The sequence below is a fragment of the Cebidichthys violaceus genome, unplaced genomic scaffold (genome assembly GCF_023349555.1).
Source record: "Cebidichthys violaceus isolate CVI_PGR_0920_01 unplaced genomic scaffold, fCebVio1.0.p SCAF_21, whole genome shotgun sequence".
Lineage (NCBI taxonomy): Eukaryota > Metazoa > Chordata > Actinopteri > Perciformes > Stichaeidae > Cebidichthys > Cebidichthys violaceus.
This window is the reverse complement of record NW_027176384.1, coordinates 3,917,872-3,940,151: the sequence shown is the minus strand read 5'-3', so window position 1 is coordinate 3,940,151 and position 22,280 is coordinate 3,917,872. Positions and strand designations below refer to the sequence as shown.

Here is a 22,280-nt window from a genome sequence, read left to right as displayed (position 1 = left end):
GTAGGTACTGTGGCACAGACTTAATGACTAGGAGAAGACACATTTCTGTATCAATTTAAGTGACATCAAAGTGACTCTTGTTTTAATAAACCACAAACTGTATACCCCTGGCAGTTTTTTGAAACCTATTCATCTGACTTTGTTGTTAATGCTACATTAAGTGTTCACTGCTGTGCATACTGCACATACTTTCTTATGTATGTAAGAAAGTCAGATGGCCCTTCAGCAGAAAATCACAGCATCCAACCCCTCTTCCTTCACTGTGATGAGACAGTAGGAGATGCGAAGCCTTAATACTGTGTGGACAAATGTAAGAAATGTGCCGGCCACAGATTCGGCAGCTGAAGCTGACCCAGATTCCATGGGAAAGAAGGTGAAAGGAGTGTGTTATCTTCAAAATAATTTCCTCTGTCTCTAAGGCAGGTGGTGACAGCTTTGCCTTTAAAAATTGCCTGATCAAATATTTCAGCGCGAAAGAAGGGTCAAAACCTGGGCAGGATGTGAGCTGCTACCCGTATCTTCAACATGTTATTAGGCCGTATTATTGGTCCACTCTTGCGAGCGGTGTGTGTGTGTGTGTGTGTGTGTGTGTGTGTGTGTGTGTGTGTGTGTGTGTGTGTGTGTGTGTGTGTGTGTGTGTGTGTGTGTGTGTGTGTGTGTGTGTGTGTGTGTGTGTGTGTGTGTGTGTGTGTGTGTGTGTTATCAAAACGATGACAGTCAAATGACCTCACAAGGGTAGAGCAGATGAGAAGTACTTAGTATGAAGGCCTTTCCCACTGTTCCTATCCAAAGTGAGCACTTTAGTGTTGGGTTAGGATAAAGGACAGTTTAGGTTAAGATGAAGAAAAAATTAATTCTAAATGTAGGTATCTTATGGTAATGTCAAAGTGGTTACAATCAGTATCTTTACATTAACAATGGATCTCATGACTACTTTTATATTTAAGGGGTTGCTCGACATGAACCTAGAGAGAATTAAGTCTTTGTTGTTAGCTGCTGCTACTCCATCATGCTGTCAAAAGCTAGCATGGAGCCCACACTGTCACTAACTATACTCCCTGAAGAAGTGTTTTTAGAGAGAAGCAGACAGAGCGGCCTGCAATAAGTGTTTGACGTATATATCAAGGATGTCAAACTGATTCCTGCAAAGCAAACAGCAAAGATACATGATGATATCTTGGCAAAAATAAATTTAGATTTGAGTGCAGTTTTAGAAAGAGTCAGTATGATCAGTATGTGTTGAATGTGTATGTGTATATATGGTGGTCCTACCTGAATGTGTGTGAAAGAATAGCAATAAAGGACAGACACCCCTGAAAGACAAAAAATAAATAAATAGAAAATACACTGTCAGCCTGAGCGAGTGAATCAGAGGGAGGAAGAGAAAAAAAGAGGAAAGAAGGGAAAGGGGGATAGAGTTGTCAGCTGTGTCGCCCTGGCAACCGCAGCAAGGAAACAGCAGGAGTGTTTATTTTCATGTCTTTTCTTTGTTTTCCTGGCTTGTGATCCAGGATGTGACATCATGGCCTCACTCTCTAATGTCCGTGAGTGCAAACAATCGACCAGGCAGCTTACAAGCAGCACTCATTATCAGAAATTTGGATGCCAGGCAGCTGGAGCCTTGATATTTAAAGGACGCATGCTTCTGGCACGCGGGTGGTTCATTTGTACAGCGTGTAGGTTACAGGCAGGAAGAAAACATGTGCTGGCCACCACAGCTTTCTGCCTGTTCTGTTCAAATATTCCATGTGAAGAGGGATTTGGGAAAGGAGCCAGTACCTGAACACAGAAATATTTAGGCAAAGAGAGAGGGAATAACAGTCTTTGATTTAAAGCTCAACTGGACCACTGGAGCTTGTAAATGATTATACTTTATTATTGAACTTGAATGCATCATTTAAAGCACAACTATAAAATTGAGTGCTTTACCCAAATGTATGGCTGCCTTTCTGCCTTTCCTTTGTGCAAGTCCAGGTAGGTTCCCAAAAAAATTAACAATTGTCCAATAAAAGAGATTCCAATGGCAGCACAATGCTGATTAAGGCAGTCACTCAGAGCGTGGGCATGTGCCACAGTGATGGACGAATTAAATGAAGTTTGTGTTCAAACTGTTCAGTTGTCTGTGGCAGAGTAATATCCACTAGGTCCAAAATGTTTGTGTGTGATGGATGGCTTGCGGGATCAGATGTTGGTGGAATTGAGAGGTCACCAGGTGTGAGACGACAAAGACTTGGGTATTTTTTGGCTGTTGTGGAGAGTAATGAACTATTGTCATTCCAAAACAAAGTGGTGACTGTTCTAAAGGGCTCTTTATTGGAAAGTTCCTTCTCAAAGGGCTTCTTAGTCCGTTTCACAGTGCACAAATAAAGGCGGACCTAATAAAACATTTCTTTTGCTGAAGGTTGTGTACGAAGGAGCAGGTTACCAAGCAGCAGGTACAAAGTTCTTTTTTCACTTGATGCGCATCTCCTCCAGCATATCTTGTATAACCTAATAACCGTCACTATTTTTGTGGAATTTATTTAGCATACTCTGTAAATCTCTTTGGCCAAGATCTCAATCAAACATCTGACTCCTGCAGCAGTCCAAGTAATGGTAAATGGACTGTACTTGTACAGCACTTTTCTCGTCTCCCGTCCACTCAGAGCGCTTTAACACTACATGCCATCATTCACCCATTCCCACCCATTCATACACTGATGACAGGATCTACCATGCAAGGTGCCACCTGCCCATCAGTACTAACTAACCATTCCTACACCACAGGAACAGCCTGCTGGAGCAAGTTGGGGTTAAGTGACACATCGACATGGACTAACGGAGACAGGGATCGAACCGCCGATTTCCCAATTGAAGGACGACCCTGCTCTACCACTGAGCCACAGTCGCAAAAGTCAATGCAATTGAACTGCTGCCTCTGGTGATCCGCACCAGAGTAACTTTTAGTAAGATGTCATACGAACTGTTACGTTGAACAGCTAGCACAGCTAAAAGGCACTGGACACTGTAGTGGGATCTGTTCAAACTAAAGACTTCATTACTTATTACATAATTCGTTTCACATTTATTTGGGGTCAGGTTTTTAAGCTACGTGATTGTTTGGTTTTTTTTGCCACTTGAAGGCATTACAACAAGCTTTGAACACCTCTTTGACTCATTTTCATCTTTAAAATTGATGCATATCTACACACCCTGCAGGCACAGAGCATCATTAACATTCATTTGGAGTTATGTTTCTGTCCCCCTGGCAGATGTGAGTCGGACATTCACTCTTCCATTTTTGGTCTCCACCACCTCCTGAGGGAATTACCTGGCTCTTTACCTGTTAAAAGCTCTGCTATCTTCATTAGCTTGTCGCTATGTTGCTTTGTCCGACAGCCACTTGGTGCTGGGCAGTGGATTTATCAGCTTAGAACAGCTAGTAATGAGACTAATGTGAACAATGAGAGTGAACCACAACAGTGACGTTGTGGGCCCTAAACCACAATGTGGGTTTGTCACTACAAGCAGCACCTTTATTATACAAAGTAATTTTAAAAATGTTTCATTATTGTTTCATTGTCATAGAAATGAGAAAAGAAGATGTATAGCTCTTTTTTTTACTTTTTTGCTTCACACTTTTCTCTTGTCCTCTCCCATAATTTTGACTATATCTCAGCGGAATAGCTGAACCTGCTGCCATTTTTCTCTTTCACAGGGAAAAAAATTAAATGAGGTTATTTGTTGTTGCGTTATTTAACATAGAACATATGCATGTAAGTCAAAGTGGCTAAGTTTGTTATTGGACGCATATCTGTCTCGTTACTCTACATGACAGCAACGGCACAGTGCCCCACTTATTCCGCTGTGCAGTTTGCCAAATGCATTGCCAGGAAAAGGGGACTAACGAGTGAAAAACAAGCCTTGCAGAGCTCCAACAATCACTGATCCTCCTCAACTTCTACACCAACATCAACCATGCAGCAGCGGAAATTTAGTTTGCTAATATCATGCAACTTGTGGTATGCTTTAGGATGCTTTTATGGTGTATTTTTTTATTATGATGACATACATCAGATCCTTTTTTTATATATAGCAATAAGGTGTGAAGCCTGTCCATTCTACATATACCGTAAAAGACCAGTGGTGGCAAAGTGAGTCCACACATCCCATCTTTTCTTTTACACTGCGCACTAACTGTTCTATACCACACCTCAGCTCAGCTGCCAAAATGCAGGATGTTAGGAAATGTCAGATGTTATCCCCTGACAGCCTTATGTAACTCCCGAGCGTGTGTCAGGGATAATCCTCTTAGAGAGGAGAGGAGTTGCCTTAATAGGAAACAAAACACAGTTTGCCTCCCCTGTCTCCTACTTTTAATAATCAAAATGGAGTTTGCGCGAAGGCCACCGCACCAGAGTAATCCATGCCGGAGGACAAGCCCCCGCTCTCAAATGATTATTTGCATGTTCAAAACGATCAACTTTGTGTAAACAGATGTGTTTGGGTATTAAAACGCAGGGATGTCCAACACAATGTAAATCCCGGTGGAAATGTGTTGTCGGACTGAATCAAAAGCAACTTCGTACATACAGACCGGTATTTAAAAGCATCATTGATTTTTGCAGTGCTCCAGTGGATACGCTCATAAAATTACATTATTATGCAGGCAGTGCTGTGCTTTGTAAAGTATGGAGCAATAAAGATGATTGTAAAAAAACTGCTTATCTGCACTGAAGCTGGCCAGCCTTGAAAGCCACCTGCACAGGGCACACGTCTTGGTATCTATTCTTAGTGGTCAGGTTAAAGAATGTTCAACACCACACACATTTTGAAATGCCTTAAATTTGTATAACTCTATGTACAACTTGGTAGTTATGCTATTTATTATTATTATCATCTTTTTTTTGTAATGAGAAGTATGAGAATAAATGTGAAAGTGTGTTGCAGCTGAAGCGTAAGTAAGCGCTCTGACTCCCTCTGGTGGTGTGAAAAATAATCTTTGGTTGAGCTCAACAACCGTTAACCTTTGACCCGGAGGCCATATAGCTACCACTGGGGACACTGAGGTCCTAAGTATTCATTTTGTGAATTTGAGAGATTTTAACAAAACTAATAAAAATAGATAATGATTTTTTTCCCAGAATGTTTCTAACAATGTGGAGAGGTCTTCTTATGAGCATATGCTGCCTGTATGTTTCCTCTTTTCTGTATTTTGGCTTTGTTGAGTGTCATTTTTTTTTTTTGACCAAATGACCAGCCTGCTGTGTATTTGTAGAGAGGTTGAAAGGGTTGACAGGGTTGTTCCACATGTTGACAATGCCGAAGAAAGACACACATAGTCAAGTCAAATCTCCTTACAATAAATATTATTTATTAATGCAGTTATGAATCTAAATGGAAAGCATTTCCCATTTAAGCCAACTGTAGACAATTTTTTTATAGATTTTACTGATGGGAATGCTGAAGTGAGCAGTCTTCTTCTCAGTTTGTCTTTATTGGTGAGATTGCTGGGCAACCGCTGCAATCCAATCTATGCTCTTCTTAGTTTCTTAGTTTCAGCTCATTGAGGACATTATCGGAATAACAATTTGTATTGTATGTATTTATCTACTCAAACAGACAAACACGTTTTGCGCTATGAGCCTCAATGTAACAGGAGCGCAACCCAACTGCCCCATTGACTTCAATGTTAACTGATATTGGAAATTTCCAGAACAATCTCATGAAATGAACTGTCAGAACCCAGGACGCACTTGGCAGGTGCCATCCCCATGGCAATCTTTAATTGCAGGTGGGGACTCATAGCTGATCCAGATTTGCTAATTCGACTGCAGCTCTGACCTCTGTGGAGGCTCCTTGGTGGATTCTTAACTGACGTGACACGACGTCTGACTACAAGTCATTCTTCTTTAAACAAGGACTTTGATTTATGACTTTCTCAAGATAAATTAAATATATTTTGTTTAGTGAGAACCACTTTAATGTTTTGTAACCACATACAGTATAAGGGAAGTTTCTCTAAGAGGCTCTGGAGTATACAGGACTTTCTGAATAAAAGTCTACAGATGGAAACAGGAGTTTAAAAGGGGACCCTCAAGTAGACAGAGATTTTCAAAACAAAAGCCCTAAAAAGGTTACATGAGCTTACGACGGGCTTCCTGAGCGCTAAAAAACGTTCAAAATAAAACTTTCGATAACTTTTCCTGCTAGTGCTTATAGGGTTTAGAACTCAACTGATGGTTTAAAGTTATTCCAAAAAAGACACTTCATTGCTCACATTATATTTTATAACTTTATAACATTAGCTTTCAGCTGCTCCTTCATACAAAGTTACGCCAGCAGTGCAGATTAGCTGCTTGCTATTTATCAAGCGATGCAGTTCAGCTACCTGCTACAGGCTACAGGCTACACAAAGCAATGCAGTTTAGCTCCCGACTGTCCATCAGTCGGATTTTCAGCTGCCAGCAATCCCACCGCCATTTCTTCAGAAATTGCATTCTCTAGTTTTTTATTGCATCACACTAAAGCGGAGCAGATGGCCTGACATTCATTTAAATATCTTTATTTACAATAAATCAATACGTGAACCCCTCAAACAAGGAGACATGTAAACAGGGTTTGTCATTCAGTAAGCCCAATAGAGTCATTTCTCTCATCCAAAACGAGACATCTGTAAAAGTGTAGTCTTGCTTGAAATCTACATTCAGGGTCTGAAGACATACGCTGTTAAGAGTCCAAAGCGGTAGAAACTATCTGGAGAAAAAAAAGAAAAGGTAGCAAAACCCACTGCCAAAATGTTCAAGAGGACGTCCGTACTGAATGTAGACACATGGGCCCTATGGTCACTGGGTGGCCCCGCTGGATGCAGTTCATCAACTGTCCGCTAGGGGTGCTGGTCTGACACGGCAAGAGGAAGGTATGAGGGTCCAGTATCATGCAGGAAACCCAGCGCTCTTCTCCTTCCTCCACTGTGCAGCGGAAAAACCGAACACCAGCCGATAACCTGGGAATCAGAAAAAGGATACGGTAAGGCCTGTTAAGAGTGGGAAACATACAGCGTTATACTTTAAATGTTTTGATTTCTATTTCTACACAGCTTAGGTCTTAGGGTGCAGCAGCTCTGAAAGGCAAAAATATACATGAATTTTCCTTTGAACACGCTTCCTTTCCTTCCCTTTGTTCCAACTTGATTTTGGCCTCTTAAATATATCTTAAATTGCTTTTAACTTTTCTAGCATGCATTCAGTAGCTTTGATATGTTTTATGATGAAAAAATCCTTCATTTAATCTTAAAAATCAAAGTATTTGTGGTCTAAGACTAGAGAGTAATAAAACTGAATGGAAAACTTCTCTTTATTTAACCTGATAACCTGCTGCAGGTCTTAACATGTATACTCGTTCAGGCTACACCCACACTAGAGACTTTTAAAAATCCTACTGACCCTGTTTTGGGCGTGTCCGGTGTTATTGTCTATGCTTATTAGGTTCTACAAAACCTTTGTGAAGTTCACAAAAAAAAATTCTGTAAACCAACAAACGTATAAATACTCGGTCAGTAGGACTGAGACTTTTAGCCACCTGGCAGAGCTACGAGTGCAGACAACAACAAAACCAAGGGGAAACGAGCGAGACACGTGTTGAACTAATTTCTTGACCCATAATCTATTAAACTTTTAAAGTAAATGTAATGTGTGAGAGAGAGCAGGACCTGGCTGAGGTTACTTAGTTGCAGCCGTTTGACTGCATTTGAAAGAATTCAGAATTCATAGAATTCGTCTCTTTGTTTGTAAAGTTAACGTTTGTAACGTTATGTCCACAAATTGTTTGAAAACTCTGCTTCCGACTGATCTCTAAATCTTTCCAACCGACCAGTAATAAAATAAAAATCATGTAAAAGGGAGAAATTTGCTCCCTAACATGACACTAAGCTAACAGACTGAGGCTAAGGCTGCGATTGTACAACATTGTTCTAGAATTGCTCTGTAAAGCTAGTTTATAAAAAATGAATGAGTCTCATCAGTCTGTTATTTAAATCTTAAAATATTCCTGTTTGGCTGCATAGCTTACATTTTTCATATTTTAAACAATTTAATGCTGCAAGAGAAACTTCTTTCGAGTGAGCACTACTTGAGATGTTAGAATAACACTATCTGGGGTTTCTGGAGTCCAGCTCCCCCAAATCCAGCAGGATAGAGCTGCTAACGCTCGACTAAACCCTGATGGCCTTCAGGGCCCGCTGCCACAAAGTGAACCCCACACCAGTTGTGGACAGAGCTAAATGATCTCGTGCACAAACAGTTACTGGATCTCCGGCCGTACCATTTGGTGCATTTCAGGGCCATTCCTTGTGATGGGCCCTGTCTTTCTTCTTCTTCTCGTTTTTCTCCCTCTGCAGTCTCTCTAACTCGGCCTCATACATCATCTCCTGGATCAGGTATTTCTCTCTGCGCATTCTGTCCCGCAGGTCCTTGGGGAGGTCAGGGATCAGGTAAGCGATCAGGGTCTTGATGGCAAAGACCATGTGCTGCAAAAGCAGAGAACGTTATCACAAATGCCAACGCCTTACCTCCACAATAAAAAACAAGCCAAATGCTAAAGTGATAAGGCGGGAACAAACAAACACAGGGAATTTAATAACCCACTGCGAGTTAGAGACAGACGATTATTTAGTTATCAACTATAGCTTGTAATTTAAAATGCAAGTGAAGGACTATTTTCGCTATTTCTAATTATATAATCTTTGGATTCTGGAGGGGAGAAGAAGTAGATTGATTGATTTTATAAAGTTGATATGATTAACGTGGTGTAGCAAACAGTTGCTTATTTACAGGGGGAAATATCTGCACACTGTTATTTTTTTTTCTACTACAAGCAACACCTTAAACTTTACACCTGATCATTTCAAACATTGTTTGTATACTAAAGTTATTTGGTGCAGTTTTAATGTTTATTTTAAGTGGCTTTTTGAAACATATCTTACCACTTTGTGACTTTGTGGAGCGTAAACTGAACAAGACTAATTAGAAGCACCTCTGTGAGTGCTTGTTATTGGCAGTGTGTGCACTGGACTAAGGCTGCTGATAAAAAAGCTGGGAGCAGGTCAAAGTAATCGCGTGGTCGGGTGCAATCGAGAGTGAAAACAGACGAAACGGATATCCAAAACCTTAAAGTGACATGGTGAAATAACCATTCACGAAACTCCCTGGTCTCGCGGAATGGATTTCATCAAAGTGATTTATTTTGAAATTTGGATGGGTCTTGCTAGTGGTGCCAAGTGGTATTCACTGATATAATCTGAATAATCTGTCAGAGAGCATGACTTTAAAGTTAAATCTGTCAGCACATGGACTAAGCTTTAAGCCAACTTTCTAAGAGAGACAATTTGAGTTAATCTGGTTTTAAAAGTTGATATTCTGAGCCTAAAGGTCTTTTTTATGTAATAGTTCTGTCAGATGTAGACAGAGAAAATAAAGTCACTTTAAAACCACAAGACTTCTTTATTTGCTGTGACAAATTACAGCTAGATATATATGGACACTCATGAGAAGAAAGACAGAGGTGAAATGCATTGACAAAACAATATGAAAGAATCCATTTCCAGCCAGCTGTCTGGTGCCATATGTCACAGATTCAATACACTTACCTCAAATACGATGATGAATGCTAGCCGGGCTGCCAGGACGTGCCAGAACTGTAGAGTGTATGAGTAGGGCTCGGCAGTGTCTGGAGGCTCCCTGTAGTCCCGATATCTAGTGGGTCAAACATGAGTTCAAAGGTCATCACAGCGTAACGCTAATGATAACTCATGTCAGTGATTCATTGAACTACAAAACCGAACAAACAACAAATCTGAGTAAAATTCTGTGGAGTTCAGCTCAGGATGCAACATCTGTATACATACAAGGAAAGATAAATGTCCTATCAAGCTTCACAATAGCTTGTGTACAACATCTGTTTTTAGCATGAGGTTTGTCTTTTGTGTAATGGGAAAATGTTGACTTTAAATTCCCTTTGCGACTTGGTGTAATCTGGCTGAAGCTGGTTTCTGGGTTACATCTAAACTCCTGTTTGAACTATTTATTTTGCGATTTATATTTTATGCGGAGCTCAAAAAGAGCCTGTGTGTTGGTTAATAGATATCATTAATGAAGTGATTGATGAACACACCCACACACACTTTTTTGGCGTTGCGCAAATGCTTGCTGCCAAATCCTGTTAAAATTAATACGCTTCCGACGAGTTGCTTTTTTAGTGTAACAAGCACTGAAATGACAGTTTACAGTATATTTTTAACATCTTATGCTTGATGAGCACTGAAAGCTGACACACACACAAACACATACACACGGCTTACCTACAATGCTTAACAGCTTCTCCAAACAGCTCGGAGCCATTAGTCATAGGCTGTGATCTCCTCTCAAAGTCAGACACCCTAAACACTGAGAGACTGGCGTTGACGTAACCGATCATACACCTGAGGAACATATGAGCAATCATTTTATCCAACACTTACAGTTTCTAAAACAGGAACAAAATATAAACCAATGTAGGGCTGTACCAAATGTCTTTTTTTGTTGTCGTCATATTTTATGACGTCATCACCCTCACAAAAAAATAAACAAAATCCTCAATTTATTAAATCAACTTTCTTTAATGAGCATCACTCATCAGTGTGTACCATGCGGGAGAGCAAACAGCCTTTTGACCGCAGTGAAAAAGTTGTATTTGAAAAGCTAAACGCCAACACATATGGATTGAAGCAGAACCTTTCAGTAGATAAAAATATGTTGTGAATTCTGTAAATGATGCTGCTGCAAAGTGAATATAGGGAAAACAATGATCAAAGTCAAAGTCAAAGTGTAGTCAAATCATTATTTACAACTGTGCAGAAAAAAAAAACTGCAGCATTCAAATATTGATTTTAGAATTTGAATGTCAACGTTACAAATGAGGCTTAAAACTGTTTGGTACAGCCCTAAAACACTGCTACACTAAGTTAATAAAGTAAAAGAAACAAAGGAACTAACACGGACCAGCTTATCACTAACTAATATTAACTACACTAAAACAAATTAACTGTTAAATCATCACTCACCCCTCCCCTGCTCGACCCTGACCAGCACAAGGTCCATACTTGTAGGCGTAAACAAGGCGAGGGATGAAGTCTGAGGTAACAGCAATGACAAAGGCGTTGGTGATAACAGACAAGATGCCGATGCCCTCCAGAATGCCGTACCAGATCCCTGCCACAGACGCATACAATTAGACATGCAATATATATCCAAAAAAACTGAAAACAGAAAACTTTAAAACTTCAAAGATTTCTTGTGCCGGACAAAATAAATACAACATTCACCTATGTCTTTGGCTTGTGAGGGCAGAGGTCGCCGCCACTGTGTGACAAACTTGTAGGCGTCTAAACGAATCTCGATGACGTTGTTCAGCAGCGCTAAGAGAGGGGCCAGAGGAAAAGCTGCCACAAAGATGGTGGTGAAGCCAAACTGTAGAACTGAAACAAACACAAAATCCACAAGCCTTCAGGTCCCATAGTTCCTATAGAGGTTTATCATGAGTAACATGTTAGCAAACAATTGCGTACGTACAGCAGATGCGAAAGATACATTCTATCTGGCTACCTGATGAAAATATGTCCAATATTCACTCTCATTATAGCTGTTTTCTCTCCATCAACTCCTGAGGGAAATAGAGTGCTGCAGTGATGACGTATTTTTGTAGGCTAGCCTGGAAGTTAGCATCACACTGGTTACCTCGACAAAAATACAACAGATTTTTCCACTGGATTTTGGATTATTGCAGAAAACAAAGTATTAAAATACTTCCAATTTTGGATCACCAAGATAATCTTCACAAATGAAAACCCCATTTAGGATTTTTGAAGCGTAAATACAATTACCAGAAGTAAAAAGCTAACGTTAGGTGATAAACAAACTACACCAGGCCACATGACTTCACGCCACCAGCGCTAAACTAAGTGTTCAGTGTAGACTAGTGTGAACCAAAATAAATTTGTGATCTGCAAAAAACAAAACAATAAGTTGAAAGGCGCTAAAATGTTAAAGGAAACTGCACATTTGAGTGATGATTCTCTGTGGGTTCATCAATACAAGTGATCCCTTTCCTATTACACAGTCATTTTTTCCATTGTTAATGTAAAAGTATTGATTAGTGCAGCTTTGGTTGTTTTATATAACTCGCTCAATCACAACTGCAACAGTGGAGAGCAACAATAAAGATGCGAGCATGTGGTAAAGCTCCCAGCCCAAATTTAATCCATAGCAAAGCAGTGTCACAGTTACATGACATGTACTGCAGCAGCTACGGCTCCAAATGAAAAGGTTTTATCGTTTAAAAAATTGTATTATAGAGGATTAAGCCGTAGAGTGCAATTAGGATAACCTTATACCTGATATCTAAGGTTGTGGGGCTAACATGGTTAAGGTTTTTACTATCTGTGCTAAACCTCAATAGAAAATGTACACATGGCACAAAACATACTCATTTCTAAGTATTCATCAAAGAGTCCATAGGCATTCATTGGCTGCAGGTTGTAATCCCTCTCCCACTGGGGGAAGCTGGCCTTGGCTTTCTGTCCGTGCTCTCTCCGCAGCCTCCGCCGTGTCCACCAGTTCTGGATCAGCCTAGCCAAACAACCGCAGAACAAACAACAAGAGATGATTGATTCAGAACTGAAACAAGATTTCATTTCATCTGCAGTCAGGGAAATAGTCGACTTGCACAACATCTGACTGAGGATATTTACCTTAAACCACAACTACAAGGAACTTTAATATTGTGTCGATTTTGGCGGTCCCTGTGGACAAAAGCGGTAGCGTATCCGAGCACCAAAGACCTTTTAGAAAACCTCTCATTTTACTGCAAAAGGGCCTGACAGTCTCACCCACCCAGACCTGGTTCTGGTTTTCCCCAGTCTTCTTTCCCTCCAGTTGGCCCAGCAACACGGCCTAGGTCTCTCATAACCAGTTAAAGTTCCTCACACTAACTTTAACACTGAACTTGTTGATTTAATTGTCAAGTATTGGTGGTTTGGTCAGAAACATTTTTGGTATGTCTGACATTTGAAGGTGAGAAAAAACACTCACGGGTAGCCGAGCTCCATGAAATTGTTCCAGGTCTGTTTTAGCACCATGATGATCCCCATCTGCATACAGAGGTCAATGAGGCAGCCACTGGGGTGGCACTACAGCAACAAGGAGAGAGAGAGGAAGGGTCAAATCAAACTGTAGCAATGGCTTACAATAGCACTCTGCATTGCTGTAGAAAGACTCGCCATTCCTCTGTCAGGTTTTGTAAGCATAGCTCACTCTGACTCAAATTTGCATGCAGTATGCAACTCTAGAAAAGTGACAAAATTGGGTATACTCAAAAAGTCAGTATGCATTCTAAAAATACTTTGAGTGTGCTGTTGCTACACCTTATTCTCCCACAGTGCATTGCACAGAGGAAATGGAAGAGCAACTCACAGCTGCAAAGGAATACAATGGAATCAATTGCAAATGATGGCGAAACAGCTCCAAAAATATTTGCTTTCTCTTTGTGAATTTTAATCATGGATATATAATAAGAACCAAAATATATTGTGCCTATTCGATCTAATGAGAATTGCCCGCTAGCCCCTCACACAAGTTCCTGCTCGGCCCATTGGTATTGTGACGAACTCAAGGATTTTTAAATCACTTTTCTCGGGTCAAAACCTTCATGGATCAAACATTTATATTAGAAAGAATCATAATTGACCTTGTTAGCAGTTTGAGGTGTCCTGTCAGGGTTGCATTTCTTGGCAAGACCTGCCTTGTGTAGGATTTGAGGGATAGGATTGGCTAGGTGTCCCGTAATGGTAACAATTTGGTCCTCTGCCAGCTACCCCGGGTGGGTATAGCTTTCATAATGTGAATTGAACACCCCTACTATGAAGATTTGTCTTTAGTCCAAACTATATGGTATTATGGGGCATGCACGGTATTTGTTTCAACATTTTGCAGCTGTGAGCAGCTTCTCCATTTCCTTTTGTGCATTGCATTGTGGGAGAATAGTGTCCATCAACAAAACACAAAAAAATCGAGTAAATTACATTACAGTCATTTAGCAGACGCTTTTATCCAAAGCGACTTACAATTCAGTATCTATCTATACTATAGATCATTTTGGGGTTAAGTGTCTTGCTCAAGGACACATTGACATGCGACTAGCGGAGCCAGGGATTGAACCGCCGATCCTCTGATTGGAGGACGGCCCTGCTCTGCACTTAGCCACTGTCACCCCATAAATGTAACAATGTTGTTTTTCTGGTGTGAGTAAACTACATACTCTAGACCTTCTTAGAATTAGTTTGTTAAAAAGTAATTGTGCTGGTAACATATTGGTTATTGTTACCATCTTTCCATATTCCATGGATTTCAAAATGTATCTTGTATTCCATTCAGAGTTTCAAATGGAGTTGTTTTACAATCCTGATTAGGGATACTTGCAAAAACTGTCGTTTTCCCCTTATGTGTTGTTCTAATTTCATCCTTCCAGCATTATTTAAAAGCCTCATGCTGTACAGCACTCAGGTAAATTACAAAAGCAAGCAATTCAGACAGAACAGGTCTGCGACACTCATATACATTTATGACCAAAATGTTTTGTTGGAGAACAACTTTCAGATGTTCCCCTGCAACTTTTATCTGCTTTGTAATTGCTCATAAAAGCCACCAATCCCTCCAAGCGGCCACAGACGGCCGACAGACGCTGCACTTGTACTGTACATGTCACAATAAAGAGAATTTGTCCATTTCCGTTTCAGCAGCCATGGGAACTAGTGGGAACACATTCGCTCAGCACATAAAAGCATCAACTCAGGCCTTTTGTCCCCTAAGACTGCCTCAGTGTGTGTTATTTCCCTGCATGTTCCCAAAAGTACTGCTGGCAGCAACGCTTACTGCTGAGGGAGGTTAAACGCCCGGTGGTTGGGCATACAATAATAGCTTGATGTCCAATTTGGAAATACTTAGATCCATACAGCTTTGCTGTTATTCCCTTATGGGAAAGAAAGGTAATTACTCACTTCTTCCAGTTTCCAGCGATTGATGAGGCGTAGATAAGCACCAGGCCGGCCTGTAAATCTGTCAACCCAGGGGAATAAAACAATAACTTTCTTATGTCAGGTGGCAAAGTTAATATCAGGCAACTTTGAAGTGGCCAAAGAGATGTGTTTGATATCAAACATATTGACCTTTTATCAGTTTTAATCATGTTATATTGACAAACCAAAAGCCCTGTTGAAAAATGGAGATACAGTGTCACAAAAAAATCAAACAGTAGAAAAAACACATCCCTGATCAGCTCTTATTATCTATTAGAATGGGCATAATGCTCAAAGCTGTAAACCTCTTGGTGGGAGGTTTACTTTGGTTGATTTTTCTTGCACACCTGACTGGTTTACTGTAAAAGCTGAAAATACTTTGTGTGCCTTGGGGAGTTTTTTTTAAATTTGGTGTCTCGTTACTCAGATGACACACACGTCTACGTTTCTGTTTCATCCGAAGACATAGGTAAGTTTTGTCAGGGAATAAACATTTTCAAGCACATGACTTTCCAGAGCAGTGAAATCCCGCTCACGAGTATCACACACCATAACCGTTTGCGCTGGTTTAACTGTATTTGTTGCGAGTTCTGCAGGACTTTTCTCACCTTCCCAAGAAAAAGGCGATGTAGAAAGTTGAACTGTTGAGGTTGACGAACTGAAAAAGGAACATCTTGAGGGTAAAGCTGTTCTCCCACTCTGACTCTGTCCTTGGCTGTTCTGTGGTGGCACGAAGAGAAACTGATAAACTGATAAAAACACTGTATGTTCAGTACGGAGCCAACAGTAATGTACAGTAGTAATTAAGTCTGCATCACCCTTTCAGCTTCAAGAACATTCGATCTACTGGTGCTTACCTAAATTAGTGAGGAGAAGAGCAACCTTTTCATAGAGCTAGAAGAAAACACAATGGTGTCACCCATTACTGAGGGAGGAAGTTAAATAGATCGTAAAGTTATTATTGTTTAACAACACCAAAAAAACACTATTTTTGCATCTGGGTTGTGATGATGTCATGATCATCACCGCCTTTTTATGTACCACTTCACACTCACCACGTTGAGGAGCATGATCATACAGAAGTTGATGCACACAGCCGTTCCGGTGGTCGCCACCTGAGAGTTGTTCCTGATGAGGGCCCAGCCGAAGGCAGCAAAGGTGCTGACAGTGATGACGCGGTATATGACGATGCCAAACACGGCGGCAATCACCACCAGAATCTGCGACATCATAGCGACACCGCAGTGAAATGCGGGAACAAGACTTCCCATTGACATAAATAGACCTCTAAGACAAAAATGAGAGTGGCACACCTGCTACTTGACGTGTGTTTACCCCAGACACTCACCATGAAGAAGATCCCGGACGCTGAGACGATGAGGCGACTATATTTGTCGCTGAAAGCCTGGTGAGGTTCAGGCTTTCCAGATATAGGGTTCATCCTCTCCTTCTTGGAGTATTTGGCCTCAAACTGGGGCCGTATCTCATCCTGAAAGAGAAAAGGACCAAGACATGCATGAGCAAAATTTGTCAGTGACTGTAATTAGCTTTTAAAAACTCTGATGAAGCTATGGGATATATTTCTAGTTCAAAACCCAGAATCCCAGAGTTTATAATGAGTCTTGTTTTCTTTTCTGTACAAAGCAGACTGAGTCCCTTTGACGCCCACGAACAGCAGCCTTTCAAGGAACACGTTTACCAGTTTGAGTTTGATTGACGGAAGAGGGTTGGAGGTTGATCCACAGGACAGGCAGGCACATTATAAACCCACTAAAAGTTCTGACAAAACCCAAGTTGCAGCATGACGGCTTTGTAGGGGTACATTTTCAGTGAGTCATGCATTGATTTGAGACGGACTCCCTTGGCGCAGGCTCTCAGTGCAACAGTCCCACCTGCAAACTAGCATAGACTGGAAAAAGGCATGAGCAGGCAAGCATTTCTCCAGGGTAAGAAATTTTGTCTATGTGATATGAAACGTCTTTGGGCAAAGCCAAAGAGAAACAAGTTAGCTAAATTGAACTATGAAGATAAAACTCTGAATGAAAAATTAAAATGGCATTTTATTGTTTTTTATTGCAAATTGTTTTTCACTTTTTATTAGATGTCCTCTCACCACATCTCACTTAATCTGTAATCAGATTCACCACAGATGCAGAAATACAAGAAAGTGCTTCACCTCCTCTTCCTCCCAGTCAATGAGGTCCCAGTCGTATGCGAGGACAGCCCTGCGCCTTTTCCAGAACTCCAGGAAGACCGTGGCTGAAACACATGATGAAAGTTCTATTCAATTTAATTCAAGTTATTTTGAACAGCCCAAAATCACAAATCACAAATCACAAATTTGCCTTTGAGGGCTTTACAATCTCTACACATGCGACATCCTCTGTCCCGGGACCCTCACATCGATGAAGAAAAAAGTCTTTAACAGGGAGAAAAGAGGAAGACACCTTAGGGAGAGCAACAGAGGAGGGATCCTCTATCAGGATGGACAGAAGTGTGACAGATGTCATGTGTACAGAATGAACAACATAACAGAGTTACAACACATTCAATGCATATGACAAAAATGATTCATATAATGAGAGTAGTAAGTATGATAATGATGGAAACATTACGATTACTAGTAATAATAGCAGAAGTAGATACAGTAGAATAACAATGATAACAAAAGCAGTAATGGTATCGGCAATAGAAACAAATGCGACTACAAATAATAATGATAGTAGCTGTGTGTGTCAGGCAGGACCATGGCAGGAGGCAAGACCAGGGTCCAGATATAACCACGTCAGGTGTTTGCACGTGACCATTCGTGTCACTCCAAAACAGTACTGATCAAATATGCAAAATATGTCATCAACATATCAAAAGCACCATTTAAACCGGGTTGGTTCATTTATTTCAATTAATAAATTAGTCTAACTTGGTGGAATATGAACTCCCCGTACCGACGCCTTGACACTGCAAGTAAAAATAATCCAAATTCAAATTCCACCAAAAAAAACAACTGCAGGGGGAGTTTAAAAAAATAAATAAAATAAGGGTTAGTGCTTCTAAACCTTCTTTGTAAGGAACAATTGTGTAGAGGCTTACAATGTCCATAATATGTAATAAGTTTGTCTCCTGGAGATCTTGAATGAAGACATTTTTTTTTCGGAAGTCAGTGGTGTCTTTTAGGTAAGAAGGCAGAGTCACATGGTTCTGGCATGGAGGGTAGATATGGCCGAACAAAGTCCTTTGCATAGCTTACTTATTGCAGACAAACACACCATGCCTCTCCACTGAACACTGAAGCAAAGCTCGTAGTTTATTTTCTCTATCGTGTCCATGAAAAGCAGAGCAGTGTGTTTTGAACAGTGGGCGCAGCTGTCTGAGAAGGGCACCGCTTCCCTGTGTGGAGCCAGCAGGGGAGCCCATTTCTGAGGAACCTTAATGAAGGGATTTGAGCGGAATCTCTGCTGCAGTCGAGCCCCAAAATTGCATTCACTTGGACAGCAGCAGCAGCAGCAGCAACTTCCAAGAGGCAGTTATTGTAAGGTCAGTACATTAGCGCACAATAAATACTTCCAGACTGGGCTCTGGTGTGTCTGTGAAGCTCTCTTCCACATTGCTCTTCATAGAGTTCCCTGTACAAAAGTTTAATATCATTTAGCAATGTTTTTAGTTAGATTATTAGTTTGTGTGACCTGTGTGTAATGTCTTGTATATATTTTATGCACTTTTATTTAACAGATCTTTTATTACTCGTTTTTTTGCCCCCTTTCAGTATTTATGTTTATCTGACGCCGTATCCTTTTTTATACCCTAAAAAACATTTTCCTTCAGCAGTTTTCTATAGTCTTTTACAATGAATTAAACGTAATATGTAGATCCTTTCAACCTTACATTTCGATAGGCTGCATGACTTTTAATCTGTGCGTTGGCACAGTGTTCAGAGGTGACAGTAGAGTCTGTAGACAAGATAAGAGGGAGAATCAATAAACTAATTTTATATTAAAGGCAGGGGGGGTTTTATATACTCTGTATCTACAGAAGACGAAACAAAATATACATTTTTTATTTGCTCACAGTGAAAGGGTTGGCCTTGCTTTTCACTGCTTATACAGTCTGTGACATTAACTGTCAGGTTGCAAGTAAATACAAGCAAATGCCTCTGCTACACAGGGATGCTCCTGGAGCAGTGAATGATCTGACTGATGGGATTTCTCCAGAACCAAAACCTGACTCAACCAGAGGTCAGCCACTGGGAGTCAACGCCACACCTATCTCCAGCTGGTACTGTAACATTTCCAATGAAAGTCTCACAAGGAAAAGTTTATGATTCTAAGGAGATCTATTCCGTCAAAATTGTATGCATTTTTAATTTTTGGTAATGCCTTCACATTTAGAAATGGTTTTCTAATGTTTTGCTTTACGTTTTTTTTCTTTAGTCCCAATCTATCTACAGTTCGCCATCAAACATTTATACTTGTGAAGCTGATAGAGTTTCCACTGCGATGAGAACATTGTCTGAATATGTCTAAGGATCTGAATTATTAACACACACTAATGCAACAGGGCCTGCACTGCTTTTATGAGTATACTGTAATGGGAGAGCCACAGCACTTACTGTCTATGAATTAAACAAATCAGTTTTTATTTTAATCTTTTGGCTCCAGCACATTCAAACTCCTGTAAATGTTCTGACGGCACTGGGATTCAATTTCTCGTGAAGTTTAAAAAGCACAAAGTATACTTTCATAGAACAATGACTGCATACACCTTTAGTTAAAAGGGAACTGTCCTGGCAGCGTTGGTGTCACGCCTCTGCATTGAGCTATGAAACCACATTAAATCTTGTACCCCTTCTGTCTTCTTTACCCTCAACAGTTAACAACATCATAATCGTGCTGGGCGTGTTGACCTTTGCCCTACAGCTGTGTTTAGTTCTGTTCTTCATGCTGAGATGTTGGAGATTAGACAACAGAGTACAAGAGGCCCTCAAACACCCAGAGACCGTTAACAAACTCATTGGTGAGTGTTTACTGTAATTTGCTGCATGTTCTTGTTTTGGAATCAAGGGGTATTTTAGGTGGGTATAACATGCAAATAATGCAACTTTAAAAGTTGTGTGAGTTGTTTTTCGAGAAACTAACTCATTGCCAGTATTTCATAGAAACCTTTTTCATACTTAAAATTATTCTGCAAAAGTTTATTGCAATGGCAACTACTAATTCATGCTTCTAGGTCTGATTTTGTAGCGTATTTTGAACCCATATCATTCAGATTAAATGATATTTAGACGGCATTGTACTGTACTGCTGTACTGAATGCCATTTCTTTTAACATTCAAGCTTCTCTTGGGGTTTTCGAATGAAGCTTTGAATGTTGTATTTTATGATGCAATCACCCTATTTTTTGTGTTGTTATTGTGGTTATATAAATTAAATTCATGGTGCTATTAGATTCCTGCTACACTGGACCTTCTCTACAGGTGCGTACCTCCCTTTGTGTGCGACAAGCTGGAGAGTGAGTGAAAATGTTGTTTTTAAAAGGCTTAACGTCAACAAATATAGATTGAAGAACAATATTTGGTTTGATAAAAACATGTTGTGAATTTTGGAAATGATTACATCTATCAATTTTTCAATAAAGTTCGTTCAGGAGTTATTCAAAATGTTTAGATCAAGTCAGAAACAATCCTGCACAGCCAGAATTTGAATGAAGCTTCCAACTATTCGGTACAGCCCTAGATGGCATGGGATGAAGTGAGAGAAGCAGCATGAGTTGTGAGTGTCGTCTCTTCGTGGTTGAGACAATCACCAAGGTTTGAAAATTGCCTTGACAGTCACCTTGTTCAGTTGAAATCTATTTTCGAAGACTTTCCTTCTGAATATCTTTTACTTCAGCAGAGTGATTGTCTTTCTTTTCTATCCCTCAGCCCCCTCATGCTTCCACCTAGACATTTATAAACAGGCCAGCTATCAGCCATATGATGATGCTGTTTCAACACCTGCCCTGTCTGCAGCAGTTGAGGAATATGAGCCCATTACAAACTCTCTGTTTGCACCTCCCATACCCTGGGACCTTGTGCAGCGCTGACAGCTTCCTGATCCTCTTGGTGTTCACCAAAAGCCATCACGATGAATACCGGGAATGCATCCTTTTAAAATAATGTACAATCTACATGCAATGCAATAATGTGTGTCACTCTTAAAATGTAGTGATAATACTTTTTAGAGACCTGTGATATATTTTTTTCAATAATAAAATTTAAAAAGTTAAAGCCGCACTAATCAATATCTTTATGTGAACAATGGGTCAAATGACTGTTTTCAGTGATAAAGCTCTGATAAAGCCACTGTATTAAGCTCCCTGCCCAGCACTGAACAGCAGACAAAATTAGGGACTAGCTGGTGAACATCGTTCCGGATTTCCCTCAGCAGTGAAGACTGAAACTGAGCAAAAAGGAGAGTGAATATTGGATTTACAGTCACCAGATGGATAGAAATACAACTCTAATTGAATTATATGGTTGGTATGTGTTTGCTGGGTGTAATACTAGGCAACAACAAAAAAAACACCTTGAAAGTTTGGACAGAAATGTGAACTTACCCCAAACAGCCATGAATACAGCGAAGAAAACAGTTGCTCCATTGTCAAATAGATGGGTGACCTGAGAAGAAGAAGAGCAAGATTTAGCTGAAGTTCAAAGTCCAGTGTGTAGAATTTAGGGTGATCTATTAGCCAAAATGGATATTTATAATAATGTTTTTTTAGTGCATAACCTAAAACTATTGTTGTGTTTTCGTTAGCTTAGGATAATCCCTTCATAACTACAATACATCAAGCCATCCATCACGTGATGCCATGTGGCCCAAAAACACTTTTTTCCCATAGACTTATATTGGGAAAGAAACATCTGTAAATCAGCATATCATTTCTTTTTTTTTAGGTAAATTAATTTTCCCATACAAGCACTGAAAATTGAAGTTAATTAAATTATTATTATGAATTATTATTATTATTATTATTATTATTATTATTATATAAAAGTTGTAAAATGCATTGATCCAGAGTTATTTTCCTTCCTCTGTTCATGTGAATGTGCAGGTCCTCTTGACGGAGTCCGCCATGTTGCACCACCATGTTTGTACAGCAGCCCAGTACAGTGCTTAATTTGCTTAATCATTTCGGCTAAAAGTTACATACTGATAAA

The 22,280-nt window shown here is 40.1% G+C and overlaps 1 protein-coding gene and 1 long non-coding RNA gene across 2 annotated transcripts in view; one reads left to right on the top strand and one right to left on the bottom strand.

Annotated features, from left to right (window-relative positions):
- Positions 1-6,528: 6,528 nt before the first annotated feature.
- LOC137877216 (anoctamin-4-like) overlaps positions 6,529-22,280 on the bottom strand; it is a 35,972-nt gene continuing 20,220 nt past the window's right edge. The window contains exons 15-29 of the mRNA XM_068716969.1: positions 21,677-21,737; positions 17,262-17,344; positions 16,434-16,574; positions 16,141-16,305; positions 15,943-15,979; positions 15,694-15,805; positions 15,068-15,125; positions 13,104-13,201; positions 12,499-12,641; positions 11,339-11,491; positions 11,078-11,225; positions 10,337-10,456; positions 9,626-9,731; positions 8,302-8,506; positions 6,529-6,985 (exon numbers count right to left, since the gene is read on the bottom strand). Of these exons, the coding sequence (XP_068573070.1) occupies positions 8,315-8,506; positions 9,626-9,731; positions 10,337-10,456; positions 11,078-11,225; positions 11,339-11,491; positions 12,499-12,641; positions 13,104-13,201; positions 15,068-15,125; positions 15,694-15,805; positions 15,943-15,979; positions 16,141-16,305; positions 16,434-16,574; positions 17,262-17,344; positions 21,677-21,737 (1,617 nt within the window). The 3' untranslated portion in view covers positions 6,529-6,985; positions 8,302-8,314. The remainder of the gene's footprint in view (positions 6,986-8,301; positions 8,507-9,625; positions 9,732-10,336; positions 10,457-11,077; positions 11,226-11,338; positions 11,492-12,498; positions 12,642-13,103; positions 13,202-15,067; positions 15,126-15,693; positions 15,806-15,942; positions 15,980-16,140; positions 16,306-16,433; positions 16,575-17,261; positions 17,345-21,676; positions 21,738-22,280) is intronic.
- On the top strand, positions 18,343-21,347 carry LOC137877217 (uncharacterized). Its single transcript, XR_011103515.1, has 4 exons — positions 18,343-18,619; positions 19,247-19,357; positions 19,952-20,095; positions 21,003-21,347. It is a non-coding gene; the product is annotated as an uncharacterized lncRNA (long non-coding RNA).